This window comes from Pongo abelii, chromosome 4, assembly GCF_028885655.2.
Source record: "Pongo abelii isolate AG06213 chromosome 4, NHGRI_mPonAbe1-v2.0_pri, whole genome shotgun sequence".
NCBI lineage: Eukaryota > Metazoa > Chordata > Mammalia > Primates > Hominidae > Pongo > Pongo abelii.
Genome location: NC_071989.2, coordinates 38,510,248 through 38,524,309, shown reverse-complemented (window position 1 = coordinate 38,524,309; position 14,062 = coordinate 38,510,248). Strand labels below are relative to the sequence as shown.

At 42.9% G+C, this 14,062-nt stretch overlaps 1 protein-coding gene across 1 annotated transcript in view; it reads right to left on the bottom strand.

The window, feature by feature from the left end:
* Positions 1-13,770, bottom strand: part of EGFLAM (EGF like, fibronectin type III and laminin G domains) — a 208,877-nt gene extending 195,107 nt beyond the window's left edge. The window contains exon 1 of the mRNA XM_003776579.5: positions 13,315-13,770. Coding sequence (XP_003776627.2) covers positions 13,315-13,411 — 97 coding nt within the window. The 5' untranslated portion in view covers positions 13,412-13,770. The remainder of the gene's footprint in view (positions 1-13,314) is intronic.
* Between the last annotated feature and the right edge of the window lie 292 nt (positions 13,771-14,062).

Genomic DNA, 14,062 nt, shown 5'->3' with positions numbered 1-14,062 from the left:
ATGTAGGTGGGATTTAAATTATATATTGCTTCAAAGTGACTCCCTGGGGCATTCACTTCTCTGAATCATACTGAAATGTGGATTTTCAAATGTCTGCATGTGTTGTGCAAAAATGTTGGCACATGGCAGTGACACTTTTTCTGTATGAAATGAATTCAGAAGCTGGGAGTAGGATCAAATTAATCACACAATGTGAAAATGTATTTGCCCCAAATGAAGCCATTGTTTTCCCTTCCATAACTGTCTGTGAAGGGCCAACCATGTGTAAGATAATCCATTAGGCAATGCAGGGGATACAAAAGTAGAGAAATCATGGTGCTTTTCTTGACCAAGTTACAAATCTAACAGAAGACATGAGTCAGGTAGACAGATAATATAATATAAAGTAGAAAGGGAGAAGAGAGGAATGGCTTCTGGCTGGAAGAGTACACGAAGACTTCATAGAACTGGAGGTAACTGGGACATGCTTTGAAGCTTGTGTTTCCTTGGGTAGAGATAAGGGAAGGATATTCCAAGGGGTCAGATCAACATGTGGACAACATTCAGCATTGGGAAAGTGAAGAGGAGGTCTATGGAATAGCAAATAATCTATCCTGGCTGGAATACAGGCATGTATTCAGTGAAAAGACAGGAAAGTGAGTTGGGGCTATATTGTGACAGATTTTAGAGGCCCAGCTTTAGAGTTTGGAAAGCAGTAGTGAGCCAGAAAAGAATATTAAATGCAACAGTGATAGGATTAGAACTTCATTTTGGGAAGATTATTCTGGTAGCGAGTATGGTTGAAGCAAAATGAAGATGGAGAACACATCATAGAAATAGCATCTTTTACATTTATTCTCTTAATATCACAGTAAAAAAGTAGCTAAATAAGTTTTGATATTCTAACTGCAAATAATGTCTTTCAAGGTAGGGAGCCATGCAGCTGATGCCTGAAAAATCTATTACTACTATAGTGGCTTGATCCTTTCTTCCTGATTTTGTACAAAGTCCAAAACAAAGGTTGGGTGTTTTTATTAAACTCAAAGCTGACGCCAACTCTTTCATCAATATCAATAACTTTATGACTAATATAAACACCAAAAGTCTTCATTTGAGGAAATAAACTAATAATTCATAATATGAAATTAAGGAAATGAAATTATTTTCATTTCCACTTTCATGGATGCCTAAGCTCAATTATACATTTATGTCAATGTTGTCAATATTTGGGGTTACAATAAATATAGAAAAGTTAACATCTCTACCACTCTATAAACTCTATAGACCACAATGAATCTAATTAATATGCACTAACATTGGAGTGCCCATTATGTACCAAATGTTTAGGTACTTTTGTAGGTATATCTTCCGTCATCATAGTTTCTCATTTATTTATCACACAAAACCTTTGTAGTAGGTATTATGAACCTTAAATTTCAGATGAAATATGTCAGGCATAAAGAAACGATTCTATCTGGAATCAGAGAGCAATAAATTTTAAAGCTAGAATTCAAACCCAGGTCTGTCTGACTGGAGTCTTACTACAATTCCTTCAAGCTGAAGGGATGTGTATTATGGGTGTAGGTTGTGGCTAAGCTTGTCAATTACTTAAAAACAACTATCAAATGAATGCTTGTTTTTTTTTTCAAACTAATGGTTTATTTAAATACACCAATTGGGAATTCCCAGAACATCAAAGAGATGTTTGAGAAACTAACAGAAATCTTGAGACTGGAATGATAAACCTTGAAATATGCCACATTGAAGGTCTAACAAATATCATTTGCCACTAAAGACGATGGCTAAATTCTGGAGGGATGGAAAGCTTCAGAGCCAGGCTGTGTCATCTGGGTGGTCCTTGAGATCCCAAAAGGGTTTTCCATAGAAGACATCTGAAAAGATTTTGGGGATATCCTCCAGCTGCTACAGCTGCTTCTCCGTTGCAAACAGACCTGTAGTCATCCAGCATTTTGTAAAATAAGCCACTTTCCCCACATACCAACCAGTGAGGAGCATGACTGAAAGCTGTCCCAGGTCACTCTACAGAGTGTCCCATGACACGCGTGGAGTCTTTCTAAGTGAAGCCTGGATGAAGAGCGTGTCTTCTTGATGAGATCCCTCCTGGCTGCAGAGCTAGACTCAAGTACATAGCAATAATCATGCTCTTATCCATTAGCTGCAGAAACACTACTGGGTTGATGGGAAGCAAAAAGGGCTAGAGGCTGGATGACCTAGGTTCATGCCCTGGCTATTTCCTTTTTGCTAAGTCATCTGCCCTGACTTCCTAGTAGGGCAAGGATTGCAAAGATCAAATGAGATCATTTTTAGAAGAGCTTTGAAAAGTGCAGTGGTTCAGGCCGGGCGCAGTGGCTCAGGCCTGTAATCCCAGCACTTTGGGAGGCTGAGGCGGGCGGATCACGAGGTCAGGAGATCGAGACAATCCTGGCTAACACGGTGAAACCCCGTCCCTACTAAAAATATAAAAAATTAGCCGGGCATGGTGGCGCTTGCCTGTAGTCCCAGCTACTCGGGAGGCTGAGGCAGGAGAATGGTGTTAACCTGCGAGGCAGAGCCTGCAGTGAGCCGAGATCGCACCACTGCACTCCAGCCTGGGCGACAGAGCAAGACTCCGTCTCAAAAAAAAAAAAAGAAAAATGCAGTGGTTCAACCAACTGTATCAATTTGTTTTTGTTGAGATCAGCCCACACCATCTTCATCTTCATCAAAGAAGGCTGTGGTGTCTAAAAAAAAGATTTTTTTATAATTTAAGAAGCAATTCTTACTGAATATTCTACCATGACTAGTCAGTCCTTTTTGTTATGGGACACAAACAGAAGGAGTTTCTAGTAAACTAGGGGCGGGAGGGACTAGAGTTCTAGTTGATATGCCTTAGAAACTCACTCTATTTAATCCACTGGGTAGTGAATTTTTGGTTGTTTTTGTTGTTGTTGTTGCTGTTGAGACAGGGTCTCACTCCCATCGCCCAGGCTGGAGTGCAGTGGCAGGATCGTGTTGCACTGCAGCCTCAACTTCCTGAGCTCAGGTGATCCTCTCACCTCAGCCTCCTGAGTAGCTGGGACTGTAAGTGTGCACATCACCACAACTGGCTAATTTTTTGTATTTTAGTAGAGATGTGGTTTCGCCATGTTGCCCAGGCTGGTCTCAAACTCCTGGGCTCAAGCGATCCACCCACCACCTCAGCCTCCCAATTACAGGTGTGAGACACTGAGCCTGGCCAAATTTTTCTAAAGGGATTAATTTTACCTTTTGTAAAATGTAGGAAATATATAGTAACATATAGCACATATGCACTTACCCATATACATATTTTTGAACCTTACTGCAAACTGGCCTAAATCAATTTGACTGTTTAGTTTTTAGATTCCTTTTTAAAATTGTGGTGGCCTCCAGCTAGTAAAAGTAGATGGTAACTATTTGCTTTTCAACCAGGTTGTACACTACAACAAAAGCAAATTCCAAGTCAAATTCTGCCACGTATAAAATATCCATGGGCAAGAAGCGACAAAAATTATCATACAACCTGCTGCTGTAAATTTGATGATGTTTCCTCTTGTCATTTCAGGAACTCCAAAGCACTGCATCAGAGACAATCTACCACATCTGGCTATTTTTCTTCCTGTGCACACTACTGAACCACATTTCCCAGAAACCTTACAGTTGAGTTGGGGCAACATGACCACATTCTGATTTGGCACAGAAAATCCCTCACAAGACTTCTTTTCCTTTACCTCCCACCCTGGAGGTCCATTTTAAAGATGGTGGTATTATAAGATGGTGGTATTATAAGATAGTGGTATTATAAGATGGTGGTATTTATTATAAGATGGTGGTATTGTAAGATGGTGGTATTAAAGACAGAATGACTTGAGTCTTCAAGTCACCCTTTGGAGGAAGACAGCTGGTGGGCTGCCTAGAAAGGAACATCTACTTTGGACTTAGACTAGGTCCAAAAAATAAATTTCGTGTCAAGCCACCAAGATTTGGATTTGTTACAATAGGTAATGCTAATTACCCTAATTAATACAAGCAACTGCTTGTATCTGCTAAGAGAGATACATCAATATTCTAATAGCAAAATCAGCAAACCGTCTTGCCGGGTGGGGCCAGGCAAATGAGTCTACTGTTGTGTGAGGGAAACACAGAAATGAATGGAGCTCTAGCTGTATTCAGCCACTCCAAAGTAGCTTGATTTCTGGAGTTGCTGGATTCTTACTCTTTGTCCACGTAGAAATAGAGGGACATGAATAATCTTTCTAGTTAATCACATATTTCACCAATAAAAACATTGCATCTAACATCATTTATGCTAATTAATGAACCCTCTAGCGTGAATATCTGATAACATCATTCTAAGTATTTTTGCTGCCACTTGGAATGTCATAGTAAAGTTCTTCAAATAATCACTAACCAGTCTGGATTCCTGCCTAAGACAGAGGTGAAGTTCCAAATATTTAACCACTGGTATGGCACTATCACCAAGAGATGAAAATAGCTGTAAATTCTTATGCCAGAGCGGTGCCTTCTAGCCTGGATTACTTCAAGTGTTAACTAAGCTCCCCTAGGGTAGAGATTAAAGTAATTCATACAGTCACTGTTTGAAGTATTTTAAAAATAAATTACAGACAATATAACGGGTGCCTAATTCACAGCCATCACCCATTTTATTTATTTCTCTGCTCACTCAAGAATTACAAGCAAAGGATGATGGGATCTATTCCTAACTGAAAGATTAGATCAATAAAATTAGCCATCTGTCTGTGGAAGGCTTTAAACTCAGGTTGTATTTAAGTATTATGTTTCCAAGTGCCCAGATGTTACAGAAAAGTGCCTGCTGATACAACTCATTTTGCACAATGTAAGCCACTAAATGGCTAATATAAACTTATTGCAGCAAGAAAAATAAATAGCATTAACATTGCATTAAATCTGATTTGGGATTTTGGGTGCCCTGTCAGCAAACACAAGTGTTAAAATTTAAATTGCTCAGGACTTGCAGAGTCAGACAAGAAAGAATTGTCAAGTGTCTTTAGAGAAGGGGGATACTGGAAATGAGATCAAAGCACTGGGATATATATCCTTGCTCGGTCTGGTTGGTGAAAGTAATAATAATTACTATGACTATTGTTAGATCGTATCCTGTCCTTAGGTAGCACTTCAGCTCTTTCAAAGCACTAGTCTGCTTTGGATAAGTGGGGGCTTTTTCCAGCTGAGGAAACATCAATAGGAAATGGACTGAGTGATCCCGGTCTATTTTTCCATGTCCCTAGCAGTGATTCCTGATTTACTCCAATCAACTTATCAGTGAGCAAAACCTGGACCATTTCTTAGCTCTCTGGCTTTACAGAGACTTTCACTGACTCCCAGTAACATATCAGTTTGGATAATTCTGTTTTAGGAACAGCTGCTGCCCTACTACATCCTGCAAAACTTCCCCCAAGACAATTACCAGGCAAAAATCATCCTCATTTTCCAAACCAAAAATCAAGGCATGTGGTTGACCAGGGAGTCTTTCTAATTTGTTAATTCATTTGTCTGAAAAATGTTACAATTCAATACAAATTACATCACATGTAACCATACCTTAATACCTATAGAAAAGAATAAAAGTACATAAAATCATGTCTATGTGTATTACTTTTGATGCCTGGAAATATAGAAATTCTTTCAGGTTTTTCTTCCTTATCCAGATTAAACAATCCCAATTTCTTAAATATTGCCTTCACATGTCAGCCTTCTAATCCTTTTTAATGCCCTGCTACATGCATTAATGTATTGGATCTTCCCTGGAACATTTTATGGTAGGGTCTTTCTTTATCCTATTTTTACAGATCAGTAAACTGAGGATTACGGAGCATATATAACTGACCCACTGTCACCATGTAGCTGTAAAGTGTCAGAACTTGAACCCAAATGTGTGGAATATCAAAATATGTGCTCTCACCCAAGCCTTCCTGCTCCACCAGGAGAAACCAGCCTTGAAGGCTGAAAGAACAAGCTTGGGATTGGGGGTGAGGGAGGTAAGGGGGGAAAATGTTGGTTATCTAGAGAACAGCGTGGCTTTTTGTTAACGCCATTGCAAGGTTTCCTTCTTTGACCGGTCAACTTAGAGTCTAAGGACAGGGTTGTTCTGGTTAAATACAGATGCCCAGAGCAACATGTCGTCAGCAGTCACAGCTGGGCGTGGAGGTGCGAAGCAGAGAAGATCAGCATAACACAGAGTACCTGGGTCGAGGTACCAGGGAGAGGGAGGCAGTGGGAGAGTCCAAACTCTCTTTTGGCATGTCTCAAAGTGTGCATCAAGTCATCTGAGGTTCTTGTTTAAAAAGGCAGGTGCCTGGATTGCACTCTAAAAATTCGGATCCACTTAGCGCAGGAATTACTGCGGAGGGCGGAGACCTGCACAGAGCCAGCTCTGGAACTTGCGCCCTCTGCTGGCAGAAATTTTATTTGACTCACCTAAGCCACTCTACATGAGAACCCATGAGGGGTTCTGCAAGGAAGCAAAAGTACCCCCTCTCATTTCAGGAGGCTGAAGCTACATCCTGGGGTCCTTCCTCGAAGACGAGGCCCACAATCAGTGAAATCAAAGATAAGTTTGGGGGATTTCCTGTAAAAGCTGCCACATCTTCTCACCTTTTCCCTTTTTCGATAACTGAAATAGCAGGTGCATCTCTAAGATGTGCAGCTTGACATGCAAAAATAAAGGCAAGGCACACGGGCCTTGAGCAACTCAAAAAATGTTCTGCTGCAATCAAGACATCACGTCATTCAGTCAGCTGGGAAACACTACAGTCTGGCCTGCCAGGGTGTGAGGCAGGAGAACACGAGGTAGCCACAGGATAGCCCTGGGCAAGCTGGAGTCCCACCTCATCCTCGGATGCTGAGTCTCAGTCTTCCAGAAATCTAGCCAAAATTACTAGACCACTTTTGGGCTGTAGTAAGCCATAAACAGATGGACAACTATTCCCCAGAGAATGCTAAGGTTATTAAAGCCCTCGGCTCTGGGTAAGAAGAACAAAAAGCACCACTCAGCTCCTTTCTGGCCATGCCACTCTTCCCTGAGAAAGAATTCAGAAAAACAAGTCTTGCCTCACATTAAACTACACTTACTCCTGACCTTGACTCCTTTACCTCACAGAGAATTAATGGAAAGAAAGAGTGAGACTAACAAAGAGAGATGGAGTCAGAGAGAGAAGTGCTTCCTTATGAGGATTAGATACGATGTTGAAACCAATAGAAGGGGAAGCAGGCTGATGGAGTGAAGAATCAGAGGAAAACATTTCTGTCTGCCTGAATTGCATGGGGCGCTAGGAGTTGGGTGCTGGGGATGCGTGTGCTAGGTCCCTAGCACCTAGCTTCTAGTGCCCCACGGCTTTTGTGAGCTAAAGATTTCCCTGAGAAATGAGACAGCCGGAATCAGCACTGGGATATGTAGTACAGTGGACTGGAAAGGGGACAGGAAGGAACATACAGATGAGAGATCTTCCCCAATTGCCATGCCTTGGGAAGAGGGCTTGGATGAGAGCTGTAAGCGAGGAAGTAACCAGTCTCTTGTGAATTCCAGGTAGATCAAGATGGCATTGGGGAAGTAGATCAGGATGACCCCTGATCCCTGGCCACTGCCCCTTAGCCATTCAGCCTCACACTAGCAGCAGCAGAATGCCTCTAGAGGTGCATGTATCTCTACCAGCAACCAACAAGATGTATTGCCCACAAGCTAACACTTCTCTTCCAGCCTTTTGCTTTTGCTTCCTGACTTTCCTTATGTCTTTATTTTAGTTTGATTATACCACTAGAGAAATACTGACAAAGTGGAAAGAAAAAGATGAGAGAGCTGCATCGTGCTAAGGATGATTGTGGACGCCCAGATCCTCCAGGGAAAACCTTGAACTCTGAACGCTGACTTGACCTTCTTCCACTGACCCTGGGACCTCAGGCAAACTGGACAGGCAGGAGGAAAGGCAGGACCCATGTGCAATTCTCCAGCCCCTCTAGTGCCAGAGAGTTAATAAATGTCAGGAGACTTGTCTAAATAAACAAAGAACAACCCCAGGCTCTAGGCCTGGGAGCACCGGTCTTTAACCCCAGGAACCCTTCCCAGACGTGCCACGGCAGTCAGCCCTAAGTCTGACTTCACTGACAGAACCTTGTAGAGAGACAAAAGATCTATACCCTATCTACTGCATAGAAATGAGGAGGTCTTAATGGCACAGCCACTGTAGCTTGAGAGCTACAGCAAGTCTTCCAAGCTGGAGATCCCTTTGCCTCTGACGTACCACCTCCCACCACCAAGCATAAGAGTGCTTAGAAAATAAAGCCAAGATATCCATATAAAAGCAAATAAACCTTGACTTCTATCTCACACCTCATACAAAATTAACTCAAAATGAATTATAGACCTAAATGTAAAACCTAAAAAACTTCTGCAATAAAACATAGGGAAACATCTTTGCAGCCACGGGTTAAGCTTTCAAAAAAACAGTATGAGCCATTTAAAAAAATGATAAATTAGACCTTATCAAAATGTAAATCTTCTACATTTTGAAAGACACCATTAAGAAAATAAAAAGACAAGCCACATACTAGAAGCTGAGATTTACAAAACACAGATCTCATAAAGGACTTGCATCCAGAACATACAAAAAACACTCAAAACTCAATCATAAGAAAATAAACATCCCAATTTTTTTTCTTTCTTTTTTTTTGAGACAGAGTCTTCCTCTGTCACCCAGGGTGGAGTGCAGTGGTGCGATCCTGGCTCACAGTAACCTCCCTCTCTGAGGGTAAAGTGATTCTCGTGCCTCAGCCTCCCAAGTAGCTGAGAGTACAGGCACGCGCCACCAAGCCCGGCTAATTTTTGTATTTTTTGTAGAGCTGGGGTTTCGCCATGTTGGCCAGGCTGGTCTCAAACTCCTGGCTTCAAGTGATCTGCCCACCTTGGCCTTCCAAAGTGCTGGGATTACAGGCATGGGCCACCATGCCCGGCAAACATCCCAAGTTTTAAAACTCAGCCAAAGATTTAAACAAAGATTTCACCAAAGAAAAGATGGCAAATAAATAAATTTTTTAAATGTTCAATATAATTAGTCATTAGAGAAATGCAAACTAAAACTGTGATGACATACTATTACATGCTTATTATAATAGAATCGCTAAAACAAAACCAAAAAAAAAACCTCTACCAAGTGTTGTAGAGGATTAGGAGCAGCTAGAACATTCACACATTGTATGAATGTAAGATGGTACGGCCACTTTGGAAAAACAGTTTGGTGATTTCTTATCCAGCTCAACATACACCTGCCATGTGATGCAGTGATCCCACTCCTTCTGTTTACCAAGAGAAATGGAAACATATATCTTCCAAAGACTTCTATGTGCACGTGTCTAGGAACTTTATTCATAATAGCCTAAAACTGAAAACAACTTAAAAGTCCACTAACTAGCAAATGGTTAAACAAACTGGAATTCCATGGTCCATCCAACGCACAACTACTCAACAATAAGAAAGGAACAAACTTCCAATATATGCAAAAACATGGATGGATCTTAAAAGCATTATGCTAAGTGACAGAAGGTGGACACAAAATATGACATTCTGGAAGAGGCAAAACTACAGGGATAGAAGTTAGATCAGTGGTTACCAGGGGCTGGGAGGGAGTCATTTTTCTACAAAGGGACACAAGGGAATATTTAAGGATGATGGAAATGTTCTATATATTTCCATTCCAGTGGTGATTACATTACTGTGTACGTTTGTTAGGGCTCATCAAACTTGATGAAATTTATTGTATATAAATTATACCTCAATAAATCTGACTTCAAAATGATAATAAGGACAAGAGTTAGCAATATGCCTGCGGGAATGAAGTGACTTGTTGCATGCTGGTTCCCGCAGTTGTCTGGATTTTCCCCTCCCTTCCTCCTGCCCCAGCACAGAAGCACGGCAGTCCTCCTGCACTTTCTGGTGAGGGTCAGGTAATGGGACAAGCACTAGGCTAGAGAACACTCAGGAGGGTGGGAGGTCCAGGTGCTAGTTCCAGTTCAGCTTCTGATGTTAACTGGTGGGGCAAGTCACTGAGTCACCCTCAACCTCATTGCAAAAGGAGGACTTTTCACTTCCTTCCAGGCCTATGATTCTAATTTGTAGTCTGAAAAGGAACGAAGGCTATCCAATACGTTGTGCTTCCACACAGTGAAGGTCTGGGGAAAGGACAGGGCCCTAAACCCTCCCATTCTTCAGAGGCCCCTTTTTCTACCCTCAGGTACTCTAGTGGGCCCTCTGACCCTCACCAGCCTTAATCCCCAGGAGTTCAACAAGAGAAGCAAGTGGTTCATCATCACCCCATAAGGCCACACCCTGTGATTCTTATAAATGAGGCCAGTAGACAGTAGCTTCCAAAATTCTTTAGGTATCATACGCGCTCTGTTGTCTTAGGAGGCATGGGCAGATCCCATCTACAAATATTTAAGAGCAACGCAGGATCCCCACACAAAACAGCAGCCTCCACCTAGCCTCCAGTATCTGACCCATGGGAGCTCCACTCTTCAGCCTCCAGGAAGACACCCTAAAAGACATGCTACACACCTCTGCAAACACGGTGTTCTGAACTTAGTTTCTGGTCCTGAATATCAGAGCTTAAATTTCCATTCCACTGCTTACTAGTTGTGTGACCTTGGGTGAGATATTTAACCTCTCTAAGCCACAATTTCTCCTTCAGTAAAACAGGGATAATAATAGTCCCCATCTCCCAGGGCTATTGGGTTGATTAAATAAATCACTGTGCATCCAGTTCTTAGAACAGTGTAGCAAGCACTTAGTGTTAGTTATTATGATTTAATTTATCTTAATTTGAAAACTGTCATTTCTTGTAAGTCTTGGCAAATGCAGAGGTTTCTTTATTAATGTTCAATGTCAAAAGATGAGCTATCTTGGGGTGAAGAGAAAGGTTGCTTGTGTTGAACCCAAACTAGATTCAGACCTGAAGCTGCTACTCAGTTTTTTCTCACCAGAGGTAGGTGGGGATGGGGAATTTCCAGGTTGATTTTGAATCCAAGACTTCTCCAACAATGCTATACTCATCAAAAGTAGATTTAGGAGTATGAGGAGACAGGGAGGGTCATCCAAATAAAGCAGAACCACTCCAGTATGCCTGCACAGTGACCACTATACCTTCAAAGTACTGTATATTAACCAATTTCTGTTGAGGAAACAAGGTACAAAGAAACTCCCATATGGATACTAGCAGGATTTGCTAGTGTCGGGGAAGATTATAAATTAGCTGGTTGCTGCTCACATCAGAGCCAAGCAGGGCACATTCAGTTTTTTAATCTGGACAATTTTCCGGATCAAAAACTAGTCTTTCCAAGGGATGTAAATGAGCCCAGGAGAGAAATTTCCCCTGAAGTTTATGAAGTAGCTGTCATTTTAATCTGAGAAGCTTTCCAACCTGAAAGCCAGTGTCTGGATAAAATTATAAAGTAATAAAAATAAAACTCTTCTAGGTTGAACCTAGTCTAAACACTTCTATATCAAATTTGATGTAATTAATATGCCAAGGTATTTAAGAGGTGGTGTTTCCACTATCAAAACCCTAACTATGCTTCAAATAAAACCAAAGAGGCCAGCATGGCATATTCCTGGCATGAATATCAGAATAAGACCCTGAATGAACCAGGTAGAAAATCTTTTTAGGAGAAGAGCTCCAAAAAATAAGAAAGAAAATATGATGACCCACATGAGCAGTTTTATACAACAGGTTTTTATAAAATACTTTTTAAAAATTCCCCTTAAATGGATTAAAATATATCCTTAAAAAAGCATTGCATACACTGTTCATGCTTTAAAACTATAGATATAACTATGCTTTGTTTAAAAATTGTGACAATTAATAGATGATTTCATGTGAATAAATCTGCAAAATGCAATTGATCATGATGTGGTTATCTTAAGGAGGAAAGTTAGAAAGAAGCCCTTCACTGAAATCCTTGAAGGTGTGTGTATGTGTGCATGCAGGAAGAGAAACAATTTAATGTGATATTACCTTGGACTGAAGCTATTATCTCCAAAATGAATTGAAGAGCTCATAAATGGAATGGCTCATAATTTAAATATGGTGTAGATTATGATAACGACCTTAGATTTCAAGGCAGGTAACAAGTGCTGGTAATAAGAGATACAGTGCAAAGACTGAGGACGCTTCCAGAGCCGAAATGCAACAAGTCATATTTCCAGATAGAGAGTTCCAATGCGAAAATATTTAAGCATTCACATGGGATCGGCTAAGACGATTTTCTTTGCCCTCTGATAAATTTTCCTAGCTTTGCCTCTTTCTTACAGAAACGTTAGTGAAGACAAACTGCATTTTCTCTGAGGTTTTGCAGACTGCATTCAAATAAAAGTAATATTGTTTTCCATTGTTCATAAGATATAATTAATCCCATAAGACAACCTCCCTTACAAAGTAAGCTAAGAAAAAACAGATTTTTCAGAATTCTAAATATGGTCCCAGCAAAAAATAATAAAAATCGTTGTTTGGGAAACAGTGTTTAGAACTTCATTGTTCAGAATGTTCTACTTTGAATAATCTCACAACATAGGCCAAATCAAAGTAGACCAAAATAAACGAAGACTTTTTACCTATATGCAGCTAGAGGAAACACACGTTATTATGGTTTCAAGTTCTCCCCCAATTCCCAATCCCTTATAACAGGCTACAACGCACACACCTTTGTTTAAATGGCAGAGCAAAGACAGGAGTTCAAAACACGGTAAAATTAAGCCACTGGGTGCTTCCTTCTGAGCAAATGGCCCCAGAGTGGAAGAGGATGCTAAGAGCAGAGTCCACATCCCTGCACAGTGCGTGGGCAGGACCGGAGATGGGCAGAGGGGGCTCCAGGCAACCCTTCAGACACTTAACAGGAAATGGCTGGGCTCTGGACAATATGAATTGAGTAAGATGTTTGGAGACGCAGGAGGGGCTGGTTTGACTCCTCTGCATGGTTGCCATCCACTGTAATTGAGACAGCTCGATCGCTGTCCCAACTCTCAGCTCTCTGCGGTCAAACACGGGGACCACCACCTCTACTGTGTCTGGAAAATTGATCATTCTTTTAATAAATAAATATCCCTAGCGCCGCCCGGGCTCGGGAGAGGGCGAGGTTCGCGTCTTTTCTCAGCTCCTGGCAGAGCTGAAGCGAGTTAAGCCGACGTTGGTCGGGGAGAGGGAGGCGGTGCGCTGCCCGCTCTGTGTCCTCGCCCCGGAGCCCAGCAGGGGAGCTCGGGGCGTGGTGGCTCCGGGCGGAGGAGCGCATTACCTGGTTTTCGGATGGACGCTCGGAGCGACACCGCGCCGGGTCCGAAGCTGGAAGCCAGGAGCAGGAGCCGGAGCAAGACGCCTCGGATTAAATCCATTTCGCCGCCGGCGCCTGCAAAGTTTCACCAAGTCCCGGGCGCACACCGAAAGGGCGTCTCCGGGGGTGCGTGGGGGACGCGGCCCCCGCGGATCCCCGGGCCGGGGCGAGGAGGTGGGAGGCTGCGAGGGCTGGGCCCGGAACCACGGGCAGTTCCAAGAGGTAGGACTGCAGCCGGGAGGTCGGCGTGCGGGAGTGAAGCCGGCTGCAAGCTGCAGGGCTTTTCGCGGGGGCGGGGGCGACGAAGGAGGCCGACTGGGAGGGAAGGGCTGGCCGCGGGAGGGAGGGAGGCTCGACCGGCCCGGGGATGAAATTACAATCGAGTGGAAGTGAGAGGGGCAGGCCCTGAAACCTTCACTCCTCGCCCACCTCGGAAGCAGACAGCCCGCCCCTCACCCTCTCTAGCGACCCCCAGCGCAGCCCTTCCCCGCTGGTGACCTAGATTGGGCGCCTGGGAGGGACCGACTTCAAGCACTGGAGACGCAGGGCAGGAGTTAGGCGACTGCGGGTCCAGTACCCTCCGCGGTCCTCACCCTGAAATCTTGGGGCGCCCTCCACCCCACCTGGCCCCTCCTCCTGCCGCGCCCCTCTAGGGTCGCTCCACCCTGTCTGGCGACCTTTTCTAACACCTCAAAGGTTGCTGTAGTTGGTC